The 22,810-nt window shown below is 38.3% G+C and overlaps 4 protein-coding genes across 4 annotated transcripts; 3 read left to right on the forward strand and 1 right to left on the reverse strand.

Annotated features, from left to right (window-relative positions):
* Positions 1-504: 504 nt before the first annotated feature.
* On the forward strand, positions 505-2,764 carry msx3 (muscle segment homeobox 3). The gene is made up of 2 exons (XM_077730353.1): positions 505-970; positions 1,709-2,764. The coding sequence occupies exons 1-2, from the start codon at positions 601-603 to the stop codon at positions 2,113-2,115; spliced, it is 777 nt and encodes a 258-aa protein (XP_077586479.1). The 5' UTR covers positions 505-600; the 3' UTR covers positions 2,116-2,764.
* On the reverse strand, positions 2,202-5,455 carry znf511 (zinc finger protein 511). The gene is made up of 6 exons (XM_077730352.1): positions 5,218-5,455; positions 5,077-5,153; positions 4,513-4,714; positions 4,293-4,417; positions 3,292-3,525; positions 2,202-3,169 (listed from the first exon to the last, which is right to left on the reverse strand). Exons 1-6 carry the CDS (start codon positions 5,341-5,343, stop codon positions 3,097-3,099), a joined length of 837 nt encoding a protein of 278 aa, XP_077586478.1. The 5' UTR covers positions 5,344-5,455; the 3' UTR covers positions 2,202-3,096.
* Positions 5,456-5,998: 543 nt separating this feature from the next.
* adam8a (ADAM metallopeptidase domain 8a) lies at positions 5,999-16,301 on the forward strand. Its single transcript, XM_077730390.1, has 25 exons — positions 5,999-6,086; positions 6,198-6,295; positions 6,379-6,449; positions 6,590-6,668; positions 7,772-7,848; positions 8,356-8,575; positions 8,861-8,938; positions 9,024-9,092; positions 9,582-9,751; positions 9,851-9,932; positions 10,685-10,827; positions 10,906-11,083; positions 11,168-11,257; positions 11,381-11,576; positions 11,766-11,847; positions 11,944-12,121; positions 12,612-12,698; positions 12,771-12,855; positions 13,256-13,364; positions 13,456-13,645; positions 13,922-13,969; positions 14,082-14,138; positions 14,735-14,785; positions 14,856-14,936; positions 15,519-16,301. Exons 1-25 carry the CDS (start codon positions 6,041-6,043, stop codon positions 15,561-15,563), a joined length of 2,610 nt encoding a protein of 869 aa, XP_077586516.1. The 5' UTR covers positions 5,999-6,040; the 3' UTR covers positions 15,564-16,301.
* A 431-nt stretch (positions 16,302-16,732) lies between these two features.
* On the forward strand, positions 16,733-21,085 carry spef1 (sperm flagellar 1). The gene is made up of 7 exons (XM_077729865.1): positions 16,733-16,950; positions 17,603-17,714; positions 18,564-18,711; positions 18,780-18,825; positions 19,338-19,422; positions 19,845-19,953; positions 20,374-21,085. Exons 1-7 carry the CDS (start codon positions 16,842-16,844, stop codon positions 20,515-20,517), a joined length of 753 nt encoding a protein of 250 aa, XP_077585991.1. The 5' UTR covers positions 16,733-16,841; the 3' UTR covers positions 20,518-21,085.
* The last annotated feature ends 1,725 nt before the right edge of the window (positions 21,086-22,810 follow it).

Below are 22,810 nucleotides of genomic sequence, written 5' to 3' on the forward strand. Positions count from 1 at the left end.
TTAAAATGAATAGGACGTTTAATGCCGTCAATGCATGAAATTAGATGACAACATGGGAAAAACTAACAAACAAACAAAAAACAACTTTAGTGTTACTTGGTTCTGTAACCAGTGTGTGTTTATGTCTACTTCCAATAGCTGTCCACTGTCCCTAAAAGGATTCATTATAGGTGACAAATGTGACATTGAACATACGATTCTGAGAAAAAATGTCACCACAGAGTCCGAAGGCCCATCAAGACAAAAATGAAAATCTAAAACGAGCAAACTACAGTAAAGATTGCCAAAATAACAGGAGGAACCCTACTGGAATGTTTAGGGGTGGGGGTACCATGCAATAGAAGGTTTTTAGGCTCTCAAATGAAGCCCTTGGTTGAAATGGAGCATCATCTACTTACTCGTCAGGGGGTGGATCTGCCCAATCGGAGAGCGCCTGGGTGGAGTCACGGAGAAGAAAGTGTGCGATACACTCACTGGTTAAGACACTTTAAGCCGTGAGGGCCAAGTTAGTGCGCCGTTCGACTATTTGAGCAAAAGGATCATCCTAATAACTGGGGAAAAGCGGGCAAAGAAAGACGGAGATCGGAGAAGGACATTTGTATGGCACCTCAGCTGTGCGTCATGAATCCTGCGCAGGGATCGCCACCTTCGGCCGCAGTGGGTGACACTTCCTCGGAGGAACGCGCCTCCGCAGAGGAACGCGCCTCCGCAGCCGAACGGCCCGACTTGTCACCTGGCCCCAGGTGTAAGGGCAAAAGCGCGGAGCTGCCTTTTAGCGTCGAGTCGCTCATTTCGAATGGGACTCACGCGAGAATTCGACAGCGATCCCCGGAGAGGAGCAACGTGCGGATGGAAGAAGACACTGGGTGCGCTTCACCGGTGGAACTTAATCGCGTCAAAGGGGAGAACTTGGACGTCAACGAGAAGGAGAGCAGCCCTTGGTCGCAGTCTTCCTATACATCACCTCCTAGTGAGTGAAAGCACTTCATTATTTATCTTGTCCAAGAACAGTGTGTATGTGTGTGTGTGTGTGTGTGTGTGTGTGTGTGTGTGTGTGTGTGTGTGTGCGTGTTTTTTTATTGTGATAACGGAGCCCTGTTAACATTTTAATAAATAGTTTTAAAGCACTAAATTGGGTTGGAAAATCAGTCACACCTTCAAAATGCGTCTGTTTTTTCCATATTCACATATGTTTTGTTTGATAATGTTTATATATTTTTTAATTTACTTAAATATATATATATATATATATATATATATATATATATATATATATATATATATATATATATATATATATATATATATATATATATATATATATATATATATATATATATATATATATATATATATATATATATATATATATATATATATATATATATATATATATATATATATATATATATATATATATATATATATATATATATATATATATATATATATATACTGCTGTGTTTTTAGAAAATGTACTGCATACCGTAATATTAGGAAACCTCACGCACCACAATGACAATGATAAAGTGATCAAATGTCACGTTACTACCAGTAAAATCTTGGAATGATATTAATCAAGAAAAAAAGGTCACTATTTATTCTATTTTCTTTTTAGTGCGCAGGTATCCCTTTAAAATAAAATAAAAAGTCCACTAACTTGAAAGACTTGGAATGAATAGAAATGTATCCTTATTTCTACTCGCAGGACTCCCCAGCCCGAGCCAGTGCAACCTTCGCAAACACAAGAACAACAGGAAACCCAGAACTCCGTTCACCAGCTCTCAGCTGCTGACCCTGGAAAGAAAGTTCCGTCAGAAACAGTACCTGTCCATCGCCGAGAGAGCGGAATTCTCCAGTTCCCTCAGCCTGACAGAGACACAAGTCAAGATCTGGTTTCAGAACCGCAGGGCCAAGGCCAAGAGACTGCAGGAGGCCGAGCTGGAGAAGCTCAAGCTGGCTGCCAAGCCGCTGCTGCCGGCCTTCGCGTTTCCCTTTCCCCTGAGCGCCCCGATCGGAGCACCGGCCCTCTACGGGGCCATGAACGCACCACGGCCATCCATACCCGTACCAGGACTATTCGGTGGACCCTATGGGATGTACTACTTATCTTAACACCGCATCAAATGGACAGTTTGCCGGAATATGTGTGCCTTTCCTTTTTAAAAACCAGCTCCTCTGCCACGAAACGAGTAGAAATCTTATGAAGAAATGTGTCAGAATATTTATTTAGTAAAAAAAAGCACTCGCGTCTTTTATAAATATCTTTCGTGATGAATATCAAGCTAGACAATACTAGATCATTAAATATTCCACTGCAATCAAAATTATTCCTGCAGTGTGGAACCCACATCTAATAGGATGTATGACCGTGAACATTTTTTTAACTATAAATGAGGTATTTTCTATCAAATTACATTTCTTTAAGACAAAGTTCATTATATTTTACATAATGTAGTAAAAGCTGAATTTTTGAAAAATATGAATAAGTACCAATGTGTTTTCAATCTTTTTGTATCTTTAAAATACGAGATTTGATCGAAAATAACACACCAAAAATGCATCATGCAAGCCTCCCAAAATTGTTATCCAAAGATACGGAAAGCAGACAGTCAAATAGTATGTTATATGTTATATTAAACACATTGTTCAAATGGACCAGATAATATCTGGTGTGCATGGTCTCTACTTTATACCAATTGAGTCAACATTTTACTTTTTCACAAAATTAAGTTCTTTTTTTCAACATTGGTATTGAAATGTTCCTTTCAATGTATTTTTTGCAGTTGTTTAAAAGGCTCTTTAAAAAGAGTAACCAACCATTTGCATATGTAAATAATCATTGATGACTTATTTTACATTTGAGAGTGATCGAAGTGTATTTCTTACCTGTTGGCTGAAATAGCGTTTTTGAAAAATTAAAAAGTTATAAATATATTAAGGGTTGTTATTTGTTTGTCAGTTTTGAAACCATAATATGTGTCAATATGTCACAGAAAAACTGTCTAAATAAATACACACCAAAATGTTGAATTTGTCGTCACATGAACTAAAAGACAGAAATGAGCAAATATTTGTGATTTCTGAAGTTTTTGTTCATTTCCTCCTTCCTCTGTGACCTTTGAAACCTCGGGTGGAGCCATGACCAAAGCACACAGTGGGGGGAACCCTAAAAGAAAAAAAAGAATATTTAAACTTATAGATAGGAATACTGTTGAGTTTAAAAAGTCATTAACCTTAACGGAAATACTGTTAACAGTACGGAAATACTTTTACAGTACTCTGACTAACCGGTAGGAATATCGTGGACTCAAATGTTGGTTTGAGTTGGGACCTGCTGGCTGCTCCTCATGTGAGGAGGAGGCGCCTTCTTCACAAAAATGACTCTCTTTTGTGGATAAGGACATTTCCATGGATTCTTCTTGATCTGCCTGTTTGGACTGCCCTTCACACAAAAACACACTCACATTGTCCTCTACCTCCATCGCAGTATCTGCCTGTTCCCGCTGGTTTGTCTCTTGATTTCTTAAAAAAAAAAAAAAGTGAGGAGTTTTAGTAAAAGAGAATTTACGACAATTAAGTTGTAATGAAATAAAGGTCACAAATCACAATGGAGGAAAAAGTTAAATTTGGAGTTTTAGCAGAGTATTAACTTCCTGAATTCAATAAATGGTATTTAAAGAGCTTGTTGGATTTGTTTAGGAATGGTTTTAATACAAAGTATGTTTTACTATTATTGGAGCATTTTTATACAGACTGTTTTATTAAAATATAATAAAATGTTTCCTCACGTGATTTATGTTAGTTTATCGGAGTTACTACTTCCCCTTGGGCACATTCACATGACTCAAAATTGCCATTCCAACTCGTGATGTTTGACTCCACTTCATCATTAAAAAACTCTCCAGACATTAACATGAGCATACACAAATTGTGATATTAACTGTAGTAGGCAAATTCTGCTTGTGAGCCTATTTTGCATTTTGGTGGTTGTGACAAAGTTGATTTTAAACCAATTCTTGTCTTCTATTTTATCCCTAAATTCATTTGATGCCTTCGACAGGGCCACCTGCCATGTTTTTGGGGATATGGGAGGAAACCGGAGTACCCAGAGAAAACGCAAACTACACACAGTGATGACCGACCTACGATCAAACCCTTGACCAAAGGACTGTGAGGCCGACGTGCTAACCACTTATTCTGATCATTTATTTTATATCAACAGGGAAAATATAAATGCAAAACGTTGCTGCCATCTATCGAAAAAAATGACTAAGTGCACTCTTACTTACCCCTTCTCTCTTTTGGGTTTGTCAAATCTGAAGTCTGGAGGGTACTTGTGAATTCGTATCAGGTGGTCCTTCCTGAGTGTGCTCGTCCTGAATTTGTCTCCACAGCCCTCCACCAAACACTCGAACTGTAAATCACATTATACATTTTTTTCTAGACACAATTTCAAACATTACAAGGATATCTTTTGTTATTTACAATATATACATATATATTTCGCACCATGTCTTGCCGCTGTGCTAGGACCATGAAGACAGAATCATGCCACTCCTGAATGTGAATGTCCAGTAGACGAGCAGTGGGTAGCGAACGTCGGCAGATGGAGCACACATGACGGTGTAAGGAGTTGTAATGGTGCTCGTACTCCTCTAAAGTACCATGGACTGCATTGCAGCCTGATATGTGACAGACAAATTCTGCAACACTGGAAGAAAAATAAAAAGATGTTTTGTTTTTTAAAGAGAGAGAAGTTTAAATACTTTAGAAACCCCAGAAATTAGAATTAGTGGACATACAAAGGGTAGTAAAACATCAATGGTGAATGATGCTTGTTTTGTATACCTTTAGTATGAGTACTATGAAAGACTATGACAGAGAGGAATGGGGGGATTCAAGTCTTTTCTTCACTGAAAGTAATGATCGAATCAGGAAAATATAAAACTAAGAGTTTAAACTCATGATTATAGTTGAATACGTATTTTCCACTAACACTTTTCGACTGGAATTGCAGAATGTGAATTTTAATGGCACTTGCTTCTATTATAGATCATTGCGTACAATTGTCACCTGGGGGTCTGTTTGTCGTCGTCTGCCGTTGAAATATAAAGGTCTTGAAGATACATGTGTCTTTCGATGTCTCCATCCTGAAAATAAAACAACTTATGTAAGAAAAGAGCACATTTGAAATTGAATTTAGCTTGAGGTTACCTCAAACAGCTCTTGGTCCTTGTGAAGGTACATGAGCTGCGGGGTGAAGTTAAACGGCGTTTCAGCCTCCTCTCGCGGTTCCTGAGCAGTGGTTGTGCATTCTTCGTTATAGACATTTTCCAACATTCTTGCCCAAGTTGTAACCACCTATTTCTGTAACATTTCTTTGTTTCAGACGTCCATGTAGTAGTTTATTCTCCACCCTTTTTTAAACACTGTTTGGTTTCTGTTGCTCATGTCGCCAAATGATGACGTCAATGGTTTTTTTTAAATGAATATTTTGAAATTAGTTTTGACGCTGTGTTTTTCCAAAATATTTGTATTTAATTGGCTGTCCTATATAGTTTTAATTATTTGATTTTAATCTAAAAAATATTAAGCACTTTTTTTATTCGAAGGATTCTGTGTGCAGTTCAACAAGATGGCCAACAGATGGAAACAAATTATTGAAATTTAAAAAAACTCGCTTTTCTTTATTATTTTTTATTTTAATTTTTTTATGCTATTGCGACTCCTTAACCTCTAAATGAAACGTGTATTTCCAACTTTTTTCTTGCCATCATCATTTTGAAAATTAAAAAAAAATGCAGATAATTTATTTATTGATTTATTTTATTTTTTAACCCAATCAACAACTAATAAAATACCAAAAGGTTTTAACGACTTTAGTTGAAAGTTCCTCCCTTAATTATCGTGTGATGTCTACGCCTCATATTGTCAGTTTAGGAAATTACAACCCGGAGGGGCGGAGAGATTCAAGTCTTGGTCATTTACTCATTTTCAGCACATTCCAGCTCACAATGACTCAGTCAGTCCAGGAAGAATGAACCACTTTGAATATTTGATATGGATTTTCCTCTCTGTGTTGGGTATTTTTAATTTTTTTGTACTTTTTTAACCCACCTATATCACTTTTTAATTCTTTATTTTGCTTCTTTCTTTCTTACTTCTTCTCTTTGGGATATTGATGATATTTGCAGGGAGTGTGTGGACTCTACCTCATGTGATGAAGTATCAAATAACCAAACCTCAGAGACTGAAGAATTCATCTCCCATCACTAATGCTGCCACCCATCAGGTAAAGATTTGCCCTTGCACAGCTTCATTTTAACATGACAAAAGACCACCCACCCACATGCAATATTGTGTGTTCTATGGAAGTACCCTGATGTACTGGAGTACTCTGTAATGATTGCTGGAGAAAATTGCACTTTACATCTGGAGAGAAATAAGTAAGAAAAGTTTGTTAACTTATTATTATTACTAATTTTGGTTACTGTTACTATTAGTATTATTATTATTGTTGTTATTATTATTTTATTACATACTGTATTCACATTGCTGAATTTCACAATCAAACTGATCATTTCAGGGATCTTATTGGAAAAAACTTTTCTGTGACACATTATTCTGAGCAAGGTATTGAAATTACAACAGCAGCTGAACTTGAGGTACGGATAGTTATTTTTTTTTCTGAAATACTACACCCAAAAGGAAGGAAATGTGTTTGGGTAGGACAGGGGTGTGAAACTTCTTCCTTTAGGGGCCATTAGGTTTTTCATTTTCATGCAACAACAATATGCCATAAATAAATAAAGCCATTATTCTTTTTGTTGTTGTTGTAATTGGTAAATTAAATTATTTAGGGAATTTGCCATCCAGATCAAATTACACTGCAAGCTGTATTTTTCTAACTGGAAAATGTGGGTCATCCTGTCTACAGGAAATGAAAATACATAAGAAAAACATATTATCTCCTGTCCTGTATTGAATGTAAGGAATAGCCTAATCTATCCATTCATTATTTGTCCTACTTAATCCTTTTTGTCATGAGGATAATGGCACAATATTGGTAAATAATATATGCCACAATGGTTGGGAAAACCTAGTCCAACATATCTGGGAAAAATAAGATGACTAAGGGGTTAATCTAGAAGTTCTGAATTGGCCTCCCTTTGGGAGCTACATTTTCTCATGGTTATTAGGTTGTGATCTACATTTATAGATGCCAGACTTAGCAACTAAATAAGCATGCATGTTTAAAATGAAGACTAAATTAACCAGACTGTGCAAGATTGTTTGCAACTGATAAATCAGTCAGGGTAAAATGGCTTAGCCATGTTCCTAGCAAGTTCATATCACTAAAGAAAATGGTTGGTTGGAATGACTAGCCGTGTCTAACATGAATTAATCAATTTATGAACATTATTTGCAATGTAACCCTTTCAACACAAGAAATTGTGACAAGTATTCATCAAAGTCAGGAAATCCTGTGGCATCATGACCATGATACATTTTGTACTATTCCTCAAAATTGCTTCATTTCAAACCTAGTTGGTTCATGATTTGACATGTTAGCGGCCCCACACTTATCTTTCTTTATGTTACAGTTCCTTCCTCTACTGACATCTTGTAGAGGAAGTTGATTAGTAATGCTAATTCATGTCCTTGATGTTTCATTTCCCTCTAACTCTGAGTCATGAAATGCAACATGTAAAGAAAGCTTCAGTTTATGGTCTTTGTGACTAAATCGGTCTTTTTCTGACATGTTCAGAATCACTGCTACTACCACGGAAACGTCTTGGGAGTGGATGACTCCTCTGCAAGTGTGGAGCTGTGCTCAGGGTTAAAGTGAGTCGTTTTCCCCGATCCTCATCCTGTAGAAGTAATTCCAAACAGGTTATTGTTGCCCAAATGTGGCATGTGAAATTCACTTAGAGCCATAATGGCTTGCAACTGCCCAATATGACTCATGTCCAGAATGAATAATATAATGCAGACTCCACTGCAGCTGTGTCCTCCATTAGACTTAATAAGATTGTGTATGATTGGCTGACTGGCGACCACTCTATGGTCTAGTTTGGCTGGAATAGGCTTCGGCAAACCCTGCAACCCTTATGAGGATGTACGGGCCTTCTAATTGGCTGGCGGTCAATTCAAGGCGCCCCTCCCTACCAGCCATAGTTGGCTGGAATAGGCTGCGGCACTTCCGCGACTCTTGTGAGGATAAGCGGTACAGAAAAGGAAGGAAGGAATAATTCCTTTGATGAATAGATAACATTGGGATCTTAATTTGGCATTAGGGCAACGTTTTTCTCATCACTCATTTGAAGTAGGTCTTTTTTTTCCTCTCGACAGAGGGTTTGTGCGCCTCCAGGATCAGACATACCTGATAGAACCCCTGACTTCACAGCCAGACAATAATTGGGAAACCATTAAAACCAGCGATAAGAGTCTTCATGCAGTCTACAACTACAAACACCTGAGGAGGAAAAGGAGCTCCTGTTCCCATGGAAACTCAACCATGTACTACGATAATGGCAGTCGTTCATTTGGACCGTTCCTGCAAAGCAGTCTGGTAAAAAACAAAAAAACATGCATGAAGGCATACACTTTAAGAGTGGTGACATTTCGAACAAAATAAATAAATGAATAAAAAAGACACACATTTTTCATGTGCTTAACCTCTTTTGATGTTTCGAAACTTGGACAAATTATTGTATTATGGAACAATAATTCACATATCAAAGTGTTTTGTAACCTGAAAAATTGTAAGTTGAAACATTTGTAAGAAGAGGGACCACTGTACATATATATTTAATGAATGATAATGAATTTAATGAATGTAATGATTACTTCTCAGAAAAGCAGAATCCAGGCTATAAGCAGACCAAGAAAAGCCAGAACAGTGGAGCTGGCCGTGGTGGTTGACAACACTGAGGTTCGATTCCACATTTATTTATTTCATTTCCGACAGTATGTCTTCACATTGTAGAATTTTATTCATGAAAATGTGTTCCTTCTAGTACAAGAAGTTTGGTAACCAAAGGACAATGGAGGCTCGTGTGCTTGAAATAGCAAACCACGTTGACCGGGTATGTGTTTCTAAAAAAGTACAGAAATAGTTGATGCTGTGAAATCAGTTTATTCTAAAATTCACACAAGATTATTTTATGCAGTCTGGGAATATATTTCTTGTACATGCATAACATATCATTTTCGCCTGGATGGCAAAAAGGGAAGACAAAAAAGTGTCCTGATACGAGCTGTTCCTCACAAGTGATTAAAAGGAGAAGTTCTCTCACTTCAACTGTGAATCTCAACACCTAAGCAGAGGATTTTCACACAATTCACACTTTTCTGTTTGCATATTCACTAGAAATTGGGCCAACGTCTTTGAATCATCAGACGGTAGACCCAACATTGGTCTGTGACAGTATTAATGGCCTCACATATCCTTGCTCTTTTAGTTTGTGGCATTTCATCTAACTGGCTTGAGTCATCCTCCACAATATTGAAATGTATTCATCATATTTCTTCTTTCTCTGAATTTGCTCAAACTGTATTCCACTATCTTGTTCCAGATCTATCGTCCCGTGGGTGTCCGTGTGATGTTAGTCGGTCTTGATATCTGGTCGTATAAAGATCAAATAGAGGTCAGCGCCAATCCCGAGAAGACACTCAAACGTTTTCTGGAGTGGCGTCAACAAGACCTTCTGCCGAGGAAGAAGCACGACAATGCACAATTCATCACGTACATTTTTAAGGCCGATTTTTTTTTCTAGCCAACGTAAACAGTCTTTCATCGGCTCCGACTAATATGTGATTTTCTTTTTTTGTTTTTATTTCTTAGAGGGTTGGATTTTGAAGGCACCACGGTGGGTCTTGCCAACACAAACGCAATGTGTACCTCTAGTTCAGGAGCTGTCAATGAGGTGGGTGTTTGTGGTACTGATTGTATGTGATTGTCTGGCTATCAGTCATGAGTGTATACGCCACCTCTTGTCCTAAACTGCGGCTATTTTGCTCTTAATTCAAATAATGCGATGGTGAGAAGGTGTGTCATGAATCAGTGATTAACTTAATGTCAGGTTATTTCTTAAAGACAGCAAACTACCGGTTAAGACAGGGGTTGGGAATCTTTTTTGAACCCAAGAGAGCCATAAACAATTCATATTTTCAAACATTATTCCTTGAGAGCCATACTCAGAATTTAAAAGTAAAAATACATGAAAATGTGAGCATTTATTATTCATTGCACCACTTTGAAAGTAAAAAAAAGTCTGAATTATTTTGAGACCATTATTTTACTGTTACTAATCAATGAGTATCAATGAGAGAATGTATGCAGTAGAGTGTAATGAAGAAAAAATGGATTTAAAAAGGCATACAGACAAACAAAAAGGGAAGAAAAAAAGTGTATACACCCATATACACCCATCAAAAGAGCCACATATGGCTCCCAAGCCATAAGTTCCCTACCCCTGGGTTGAGATGTAATCAGCATCCCATATGCTAAATATAAACTATGTAGTACACTCCATTTGATCTGTTCACTCAATTAATTCCTTTATGATTTTACCCAATGCTATTTTATTTTAAAAAGCATACTTTTTAAAACACTTGAGAGTAGGCAACATTTCTCAAAACTGAGTGTGTAATGGCTTCCACTTTATTTTTCATACAGGATCATAACAATAATGCTGTAGGAGTATCCTCTACCATTGCCCACGAGATGGGTCACAACTTGGGCTTGTCTCATGATACAGAAAACTGTATCTGTGATTCATTGACAAAGAAAAAGGCTTGCATTATGGCAGAGAGTGTTGGGTAAGATCATTTTTTACGTCTCAATTGACTACTGTATTCTCAAAGCCATTATCGGGACACCTCTAAATATCCCTCTAGCGCCGTGTATCCGGAAATGTTCAGCAGCTGCAGCCTACAGCAGCTTGACAGGTTCTTGGAGGAGATCAACCCAGCCTGTCTGTTGGATACCCCGTCTACTGATCGTGTTTACGGTGGGCCAGTGTGTGGCAATGCCTTCCTAGAGCCCGGAGAGGAATGTGACTGCGGAACCGTCGAGGTATCCGGCCGGCCTGCGCTCAAATATTTACATCATAAATCTCAACAGATAAAGCCAGATTGTAATAAACTGTTCTCTTTCAAGGAATGCAAAAATCCCTGCTGCAATGCCACAAATTGCAAACTTAGCGCAGGCGCCCAATGTGCCGTGGGGGAATGTTGCCATAACTGTCAAGTAAGTATGTGATAGGATCTCTTCACGTGATTCTCAATGTGCTACTTTATAGTAAAATTGGGAATGAGAGGGCTGATTTGTGCTGTGTGATTAATTGCATTTGTGGTCCATCACCATTTGCAGCTAAAGGCGTCAGGCTGCGTCTGTCGGCCAAAGACGGGAAACTGCGACTTGGCAGAACACTGCAATGGACTGTCCGCCTCCTGTCCTCCCGACGCCTACGCGCAGAACGGCCTGTCGTGTAACCGTGGGAAAGGATACTGCTACAACGGACAGTGTCCATCGAGACAGCACCATTGCAAGAGACTGTGGGGACCTGGTAACTCTTTTTTTTTTAAAACCAAGAGCACATCGGTTTTACCCAGTGGCGGAACAAATGTAAACAGGGCCCGGGGGCAACAGATTTTATCACTTAAACACTATGTTTTAGTCGTAACATTTTATTATGAGTTGATTTTGTTCTGCCATGTAGATAAAACATTTACTTTCCAATTTGTTTCATTTACAGATGCGGAAGTGTCTGCGGATGCTTGTTACTTCCAATATGGAGGTTGCCGAAAGACCATTTTTATGCATAGATGTTTGGGCCAGTATGTTTTGATACCCTCACCATTTTTGTTTGTTTGTGTTGTGCTCTATTATTTTGTGAATCATTTCCTTTTTTGTTTGTGTTTTTCGGTTTGCAGGGAGCAATCATGTGGGACACTTTTCTGTTCGGGGGGATGGGAATTCCCAGTGACATCCAGGAAGACGTTTTACAAAGTAGGAAGTGAGGAATGTAACGGAGCAACCTTGAACCCTCAGGACAACTTTCCTGCAGACCTGGGCATGGTACCCACCGGGACCAAGTGTGGCAACAATATGGTACATTAAATTATCGCTGCAGGGCAAAGGTCTCAAACTCATCTTTGTCATGGGGTCACATCCGAGTCAGGGTTTCCTTTCATTATGCCTGCAAATAATTGACAGACAATCAAGGAAATAGAAAAAAAACTGAAAAATAGGGAAAAATATTTTTTGACCCTAGACTAGCAAAATATATGTTGTATTTATTTATTTTAAAAAGAGGAGTTAGTGCGTTGGCCTCACAGTTGCGGGGTCGAGGGTTCGATCCCAGGTTGGTCCTCATCGTGTGGAATTTGCATGTTCTAATGTGGGATTTCTCCGGGTACTACAGTTTCCTACTACATACCAAAAACATGCAGGGTAGGCTGGTTGAACACTCAACTAAATTTCCCTTAGTTATGAGTGTGAGCATGTATGGTTGTCCGGCTCTTTGTGCCCTCTGATTTGCTGACCACAAATAAATATATAAATGAATGACATGCACTAAAATTGTAATGATCTCTTTCAGGTATGCTACAATCACAGATGCAATGACATCAGAAATATAAGAGCATATGGAGCCCATGACTGTTCTACAAAGTGCAGCAACCGTGGAGTGAGAAATCTTTTGATTTATAAAGCAATATAAAAAAAACATCCTAAATTGACTTAAGTTTCTCGCAAACAGGTTTGTAACCATCAAAACAAGTGTCACTGTGATCCCGGTTGGGCTCCACCTTACTGTGATATGCTGGAGTCGGAAGTAATTGAAGGTATTGTGTGCAAGTATTAATAACTTGATGATGAAGATGTAGTACGTATTAACTACATTAATAATCACTTGATAGGACTGACAATGTAGTATTATTTTTTTTTAAACATTAACATTTAACTTCCTAGACCACAGCTGCAGTTGGATAAATAAATCCCTCAGAAATTAGTCGTGGCTGTTGTGTGCTCTACATGTGACTTTTTTTCCGGTTTTGTTCACTTATTTATTGGAATGTTCTTTGCATAGAGTCAGACAGCTGTGCTTTTGTGATCAAATAAAGGCAATGGCGGAATTTAGTGGAATTTCCCTTCACAGATACAGTAATGATGTGACTTACGTTTGCTGTCACACGCCTCAAGCAATGAATGGCTATTGATAAAGAGATGTATGTGTGTTTACAGGGAACGGGCTGGGACTTATCGTGTCCCTGGTTGTAAGCTTGCTCATATTCTTGGTGCTCTTAATTGGAGGATTCATGTGCTGCAGTCGGAAAATGCAACCCGCCAAGAGGTTTGAAATTCAACTCTCATAGCTGCAACAGATCAATCAGCACTTATATATGTTTCTTTAATCCGAATTCCAATGTGTATTCATTTCACAGATACCTCCAATCTACCTCGGGACAGACAAATCCTTTATTTCAATCAGGCATTTCACGAGGGAGCCCTCATCTTCGTTCCACTGCCATCAGCCAGCCAACATTTGTGGAGTCTTCAGCTACCCAAGTGTGTAAATCCATGTCCATCTCAATGGTCAATCCATCGTCAAAGCCTTACAGGACAGCTCCTGAGGTTCGTTTGATAGTTGTTGCAGCTTTTGCCCATTCGAAATGTTTCCGATTCTATTGGCAGCCACTACTGGCAAAAATGTAACGCAGTCATGTAGCATGTGTAGCTTGGGGACCTCAGACACAAGCCTCTGTAATTTTCTCAGTAGCATATCCCCAAAGACCCACTGCGTGTCTGGAATCATCCACTTTCCAATGACTCATCCTGAGAAAGTCGATTCCGTGCAGTCTGTCTAAGGAAATATTCATGATGCTTTTCTTTCCACTTTGTCTCCTACAGCCACCCAGAAAGGAACCAACTGTACCTCAGACCTCAAAGATCCAACAGGTAACATGATCCAGTTGTTCGTATAACACGTCGATCGGCATGAGCCGTTGCATCTTCTTCGATTTTTAAGATTTTACTTAGGTCCCATTGTGTATTTTGTTTTGTCTTTTAGGGCTCAAGGCCACATTTGCAAGCACCAGCAGTGCCAAGCAAGCCAGTCTACCCTGAGGTAACCTAAAATAGAATGACATGTAAATAAACAGTTTAAGATTGACTGTCAGGGTCCTGGACACAGTGACGAGTGGTTAGCGTATCGTCATCGCAGTTCTAAGATCAAGGGGTTCAATCCCAGGTCCAGACCTATCTCTGTGGAGTTGGCATGTTTTCGCCAGGCTCGCATGGTTTTTCTCCCGGTACTTTAGTTTCTTCACACATCCCAAAATCATGCAGGTTAGGCTGGTTGAACACTCTAAATTGCCCCTTGGAATGAGTGTGAGCGTGAATGGTTGTCTGTCATGATTGACTGGTCACCAAGTCAAGGTGTCCCCCGCCTGGAGCCCATAGTCAGCTGGGATAGGCTCTAGCACCCCCCATGATCCTTGTGAGGGTGAGTGTTACAGAAGAATAATGAATGATGAAATGCATCACAAATAGAGATTGAATTGTTTTTAAAGCTTAGAGCTATGTTTCCCTGTACAAACTGTTCATGAACTATGATTCAGGGGGAACTTCAGGGTCTGACGGTCCAACCCTTTCTAAACGAATCATTTAGAGGCGTCTCTGGATAATGTGATGAGTCACATATTGATTTCTGATTATTTCCAGGCTCGGCCTTTACCTCCGTCCAGACCTCTACCGCCACTAACATCCAAACCAGTGAGTGTGTATTTAATTACACAAGATCTTTTGTTTGGTTGTTCTGACATCATCCTCTGCATCTTTACAGATAACAAAGCCAAAACCCGTCACACCGCCCGTAAAGCCAAAGCCCGCCGTCATCCCTTCGAAGCTGCCTCACACTGAGCTGGTATGTATTGGCACCAGATGGGTGCTTCCCTAAATCCTTTGCTTATCTAGTCAGACTCATTCTTATCCTGAAGAATTCACATTTTTTGACCATCATTCCTACACAGCTGGTTAATGAACAAGTCCTGGCTCAGTATTAGCTTGCCCTGACAAGTAACTCATAAGATGGAGTACCTACTTTTGCTTTTCAAGGAATTGACATTGTCATTATTGTCATTGCGATAAAGGATTAGGTCATATAATATGATTTTGATTTCTTCTTAAAAGACTTGAAATGTTTGAATTTGTTGATCATCACATTTTGACTTTTTGGTTCATATTTTATCGGCCATTAGTTGTACTTTCTTAAAAAGTGCTTTTATGTTTTTCTTAGGTTCCTTTTCCCTGTGTTTTAGGTTAATTGAAAACTCTTTAGTGTGAATAGTTTTTCAATCACTTTCGTCAACATTTCTAAAAGTTTCTAATTTTAAAAGTTGTCAAATTTGGGATGAAATTATGGAGATCATGTGAAAGGCTGTGCACTCTAGGGACGAAAAAAATGCAAAATTCCTCCATGTCTGTCTGATGCTATTCATTTGTTTAGCTTGCAGGAAGAGCTGGCTTGACTCCAATACGAAAAAAAACCTAGATGACTGGGGAAGCAGTTGTTTCTGAAATCTTCAAACGTGGATACTCTTATCTCGCCAATAAGGACTTCATCAAATCAAAATAAAAAGACAAAAAAGTTCCAGGAACATTGGTGTAGGTTCATGCGGGGACAAGATCCAGCTGAAGGATCAACAAGAAAAATAAGACACTTGTGCTTTTTATCTTTGATGGAAGGATTGCCACCATCTGCCTTGCTTCTTTTTAAAGTTGGGATTGACAGATCTAATGGATGTGCCACCATGTTGAAGATGAAGATGATCTGTTTGAAGGGAAATGTCTCTCGCCTACTCAATCCAGAGATATGTGAACAAGATTGCACTGCTGATGCTGTAACTCTTTTCCTATGTTTTGGTACTACAAAAAGTTAAGGGATTTTTAAATGTGGGAACATGTTAGGCACTTTAAAGAATTTTGTATGAAAATAGTATACAGAACGCAATTAACATGAATTTGCCTTGAATCCTATTTCGGGACTATATGAATGTATGATTTTTTTTTGCTCAGTGACTGTCTTATGCTCATATCAACTAATCAATTTGAACTTCTCAAGGGATTTTTTTTAATTGTATATTTTATGCAGTACACATCGCTATATTTTATTGTAATAATACTCAAATTTCTTACAACGCCGACTCAAATTTAATGAGTTTAATTCATACAGTATTTATAAGGACCATTTGTGCATGCTTATCTGTGAATAAAATTGGAGACCACTTGAGTTTGTTCATTTCCAAAGACCTCTTCATATCGATAATATTTGGGTTATATAAGAGGATAACTTGTGATTGCTTCATAGCAAAGCAATACGTTTTGCATTCTTGCTCTCATTATCTGTATCTGTAACTGCAGTAAACCTTAACATAAAGTGTTTTGTTCTTCTTCTACATTATTATTTATTTTAAACTTCTCAGACATAGTCAGACGACCATAATAATAGCTTGGCTGTTTTATACAAGAATCACACTTAGCATTACCTTACAAAAAGGTGAAAAAGAACATTTAAAAGACTTGAGAGAATGCAAAAATCTATTTTAATAATACAACAAGTATCATGCATTGACACACCGTCAGTACGTATAAATACGTAGGTGTGCTCACGTAATATTACTATTTAGTGTTTTAACTGGGTCCTTGTCCATCCTGTGTATAGCGACCCTTACGTTACGTTGCCTAGCAACCGACACAACAACGCTGCGAAGCCGTCTGTCTCTCGAAACGGTGTAAATTTAGATTTTTTTTTTAGAGCACGGAAACGCGAATGGAGCGAGAGTTAGACGAGGATGAGCTGCAGGACTTGTACGCATGGATAGATAAAATTCATTTTTCGAGACCAAAAAGGAACATCGCCAATGACTTCAGCGACGGAGGTACTTAATGCTTGGTTAACGGCAATGCTAAAACATCAGGAACACCTGCGATATCCAATGACGTTTCACAACAACAACAAAAAGTTTCAAAAAATGATTCGAAAGAGTTAATAATGTGGGGAGATAATTTACAAGGGGGTTTAACGGGGGGCGTGACATCCCCCTACCCATCACATCCTTCCATATTCCGTTCCAAATAACGGAATCCTCACCTATTAAAATAAATAAATCATAAGTATAAGGGGGTTCGTTGATTAAGTGGTTAATGCATTGGTCCCACAGTTCTAAGGTCGAGGGTTTGATCTTGGACCTTTCTGTGGGGAGTTTGCATGTTGCTTGCAAGGGTATGCTGGTTGAGATCTCTAAATTGCCCCTAGGTATGAGCACAAGGGTGAATGGATGAATATGTCTCCTTGTGATTGGCCACCAATTCAGGTTGACCCCACCTAGTGTCCGTAGTTAGTTAGGCTATACTCCAGCACCCCCGCAACCTTCATGGCATTACCTAAAATGTAAATGTTGACCATTGTGTTCGGCCAGGATGGTTCAGGCCCATAAAAACATTTTGCAAACCACATGCTTGACTGAATTAGTTCATTAATGTATGTCATGTATATATATGCAAAAAAATGCATTGTTTGTTTCTTTGCAGTGATGGTGGCTGAGGTGGTTAAACATTATTGCCCCAAGATTATAGACTTGCACAACTACACCCCTGCCAGCTCCACACAACAGAAGCTTAGCAACTGGAACCTCCTCAACAGGCAAGAGATATGTCATGTCATCTGTTATTCAGCCATAAAATTATAATGACAAAAGAGTTTGTAAAATACTGTATATTTTGAAAATATTGTATTTTTACATCCGAAAGGGTGTATGTAAGTCACTGTTTATGGTTCCTACCCGAAATATCTTACACTTTATCTTACCTATTTTGCGGTACACTGAACAAATTGAACATAAAAATACAAGTTATTATAATTATTATTATCTTGATTACTGCTAAGTAGGCCTGATTCTATTCTGTGGTCAAGGGTTCGATCCCATGTGGATCCTCACTGCGTGGAGTTTGCTTGTTCTCGTGGGTTTTTTCCGGGTACTCCGCTTTCTTCCCACATTTGGACACTCTATATTGCCCCTAGGTATGAATTTCCGTCTCTTATTGAATTATGTACTTCATATGTTAGAAAGTATTCAGGAATCACAGCATGAATATTCCCCAAGCCCCCAAAGATATTTGGTGCCCCCCAAAAAAATCACACCAAGTAGATTGCGCCATAGACAATGCTTCAATGGCTATACATGTCACACATAATTCAAATTTTTCCATATGAAACAGTATATCTACTATTCTAGTTGTCAATGTAACTCGTAGTTGTCTAGTACTATCCCAACCCAGTTTACACAGTGGATGAATTTAGCTAAACTATCTTGATCTAACCCTACAAACTAGCCCAAACACCATCCGGAGCCATTTGAATGGCACACAGCCAATGCTGAATATCCCTGTGGTTTTTATCATCACAAGATGTAACATGGGTTCAAAACCCTTTCCATCTGTTGTTCTTTTTCAAATTGGAAACAGATGTGCGTGTCATTTTACACATACACAGGAAGGTGTTCTCCAAGTTGAACTTTAATGTGCCCGAGAAGTCTGTGAAGAAGATTGTACTGCGATCTGCCGGAGTGATCGAGAGTGTGTTGAGCGACCTGAGGGAAAAGATTGAACTGAGGCTAGACCACAAGGCACACATTCTATCAGTATGTAAGCCTACATGTATGTACATTTGCACGCTATGGGCTATGATAAGTGTATATTTTTTATGCAGAATTTGGAATTCTACGATGTCAAGAACCCAGAAACGACTATCACAGGTGATCTATTACCGCATCTGACCATCCATTTAACATAAATATCAGTCCTTCACAGTTTATAGTACAACACATTTCCTCTCACTAGTGACAACAAGAGTATTTGAATAATCCTAAAATGTCGAGGCACTCATATTTAAACCTTTAAAACTTTTGGGTTCCCTTCTGACTTTCACACCTTATCCGTCCTTGCAAATAACCTTGTCCGCTGACGACCTCAGAGCAGCTCCTCTTTCCTTTCCTGTTCTCCGCCCTGCACTCTATCACACACACAGACCCAGAGCAAACATCCTCATATCAGCAGCAAGCTTTATCTCTAAGGAAAAATCAGCATAGGAGAACTTCAAAGCCTACTCTCCGTTGTTCTGCTTCTCCTCAACACTCATACTCGGTTCTACCCCCCCTTTGGTTGCGCTAAATTTTACTTAGTGTGTCCAGGAACGACTCACTATTCACCTCTCATGAAAAGTCAACATGATTACAGCGGGAATGTCATGCTTTTTCTTCTCTTTCAGAGCTTACTCAAAGTGAGGCCAGATATCTGTCTCAGATGGTACATGAGGAGGTGAAACGTGATGAAAAGCTGAAAATGGAGACATGGTAACAGCAAAATAAGATTCAACATCCATCATCGTCATCACCAAACACAGAAAAGTGATCTAGAATACTTCATGGGGGAAAAAAACATGTATAAAATGTAGAATTACCTGGTTTCATAAATATATACAGTTTTTGGTTAGACAAGGGGAGTCTAAAACAAATGTGAGAATATAAGCAGAGCTATAATATAATATTTAAGTGTTAAAACATCTCAGTCAGTATCCAGCAGTATAAATAATTTTTTTAAATATTTGTTAAAATGTACTTTTTACACATATGAAAAACAAATACATAAAAGATAGAAAACAAAACTAACATTTTATATTACACACTTAAAGCTTGCCCTCATTTTCTCATTTTTTGCCAAGTAGTGTATGGACATTTTACATTTTCATTATAAATGTTTTGTTTGTTCTTTTTAGTAGCAAAATACAGCACGCAGCTCAGTTTTACTCCAACTTGGACCCAGTTGTACGCCAAATTCTAAAGGAAAAAGAGCATGGGGTCATGGCTTTGCAGGAGACAGTAGAGGTACGCACCAATGCACTTGTACAAATCTGGGAAACACATCTTTCTTTTCGTCCTATTTTCATTCTCCGGGGGGTAAAAGCATAGACATTTTGCAGGTGTGTGCGCATATAAGACCCAAGCTGTGTCAGCAGTGGTCAGTGAGTCAGTTTTGCATCAGCGGATATATGTGACACCATATGCATGTGAGGCAAGAGGCTACACAAGGACACTAGTGCGCAACACTTCCCTTTTCACTCCCACCCCCTTTTTTTAAACATGCATGGCTCACACATATTAATAAAATATGGTTACAGTTGTCTATGTTTATGAAAAAGACAACTTTCAGTACAGTATTTTGATCATGGAAAAACATGCACTTTAACTGCAACTATTCAGTCAATGCACCGCCTGTTGATTTCCAATCAATGTGTGTGTGTGTAGATTCTGCAGAAGAAGGTGAACAAGTTGGAGCGACTAATTCAGCTAAAGGACATGCGAATAGACGACCTCAGACATAATCTGGAGACGTGTACCTGCCTGAGAGGAAAAGACATGGATGTTAAACCTAGCAGCATAGAAGCATAGTAGGGAAGAAATATGTACTTGGCTCTTGTGTTAATTGCAATGTACTACACACTTTGAATTATTTGCGTAACTTCAGTTCATCCTCTGGAAAAACAGATTCAAGGCTCAAATGTATTTCACAGTGAAAACCTTCATCAACGCAAAACATTTTTCTCTTGGAAAGAATGGATATTTAATGCATATTTCTTTTCCTTAGCTAAATGTTATAATAAGTTTCTTTCCATTGGTATGAGTGGCCAAGTGACTAGACACAGAAACATGGTAGCCTGGAGGTAGTGGTAGTAGTTAACACACTTTTATGCCTGGTTGAACATACTTGGAAAAAACAGTCAATGAAACAAATAAATAAATAAATATAATAAAAAAAATACATATCCATTTCCTGCATAGTTGCCCTTTGTAATTTCCTAATACGGAACATTGTGTCGATACATTAGCATTTTTTTTAAATAATGAGCTTCTGTTCTGTGTGAATATACTTTTTTTTTAACCTATCAGAAAACCTCTGTGCCTGTGTACAGTATGTGTTGTCTTATCGCCACTAGCTAAATAAATTATTTAATCACTACATTTTTCCCCCAATGTGACTTTTTGCCTAACAAATAAGACTTTTGAGAAAGTTGCAAACACAATCAAATCCAGTGTTAGGTTTTATCAAAAAAACACTGTCAGTTCCCTGCACATCAAAAAGTTCAACATATTTTTTTAAGCAAGTCCAAATATGACTTTTGCTTAAAGACAGCATATTTCCACACAAAGTTAAGAGCTAAAATTAATCCGACAGTAGAGAGAACAAGTCATTCCTGATTCAGCAATAGAGCTTTTTCTTTTTCTTTTTTTTTGCCTGATGATGAAGCATTAGGTCAAGTTAGCTGACGCAAGTAGGTCAGTTTTGGAACAATATAGTAGCTTGAAGATACAAATGTACTAAAGATGAAACCATTAAATTCTACATCAATGGAGCATTTCATGATTAAAATAACAGCTATTTTACAGATGTAAACAACATAACTCAGATTTTTGTACATGTTAATATCAGCTGTATCTTGTGGGGCAATGCACTGTGTTACAAAATATGGTGAGGTCACAAGAACTAAGTCTCATTCTAGGGAAATGACTCTTAAGCAGGATTATGAGTTTAGTAGGAAAATTTTCACAATTGCATTTTTAATGTATTTGCATCGGCTTAGTCAAATATATGAGATGCATGACTTCATGGGAGGACAGATATTTGGTATTAACAAAGTCATTATATTGTTTTACTTGACTGAGCCAAGAAAAAAAACAATACTTTAAACTTTCCAGTTGAACTCTTGCAGGAAGGGTTGCCATTACAGTAAACATCTGTTCAGGAAAATATTATTAGTTTAACTCATTCACTGCCAAATGGCAACACAAGCCCAAAAAATGTTAGGCTGATTATTGAATTGAAAAAAAAAAGAAAAAATCCTTCTAGTGTTAAACAGACACTTAGTAAAAATATATATCTTACCTTATCTTTTAATTTTACTGACTAAGCTAAAAATGTTCTCAAGATTTATCTCAGTATATTTCCAGCACACCAGTTTGGAATGTAAGAAAGAATAAGCCATGACTGATGATTGGGTGAATCACGCATTCACTCTTGAATCACCCGAGATCTTTTACCCCAGCGTTCACACCCTCTACGGTGGGTTTCAACAGACTTGACATGACTTCCTGGCAGTGTGGGACCACCCATTTAAATCAGCATGGGTCTGGGTAAACCTCAATATTAGTATTAGCAAGATTTATTTTCCTTTGTCATCAGTTGGGAAAAAAAATGCATGAAAATAGGGTCAGAGACTTTCCATTTGTTGGGGTTATGCCACGTTTAACAACACAAGCAAATCAGGTGATTAAACAAGCTCATTCGCCCCTCACTGTCGGTGATAGACGTCCAAGCATATTGACGTGGGAAGGCTGACAGTGATCATTTATATATAGGGCTTCTTACTTGCCCATAAGAGTCCCTTGAAAACTGCTTGTATTGCTTCATATCCAAATCAACTAATAGACTTCTCAGTTGGACCTCCATTAGCAAGTTTATTTATGTTGATTATTTAACAAAATATTTCTTTGCTTCACTATGTTCAAACTCCAGCGCCGTGTGAAACCACGGTTACATATACTTAATGAAAGTGACCTATTGGTTGGTTCCGGCCTTCACAATTGGAGGAAGCGGTCCCTCACATGCTCACATGTTAAGTGTTTCCTGCATGAACAGCTGACTATCCATAGGAGATCATATTTTTGGCAAAGAGATGTTACGGCC

Source organism: Stigmatopora nigra, chromosome 12 (genome assembly GCF_051989575.1).
Source record: "Stigmatopora nigra isolate UIUO_SnigA chromosome 12, RoL_Snig_1.1, whole genome shotgun sequence".
NCBI classification, from domain to species: Eukaryota; Metazoa; Chordata; class Actinopteri; order Syngnathiformes; family Syngnathidae; genus Stigmatopora; species Stigmatopora nigra.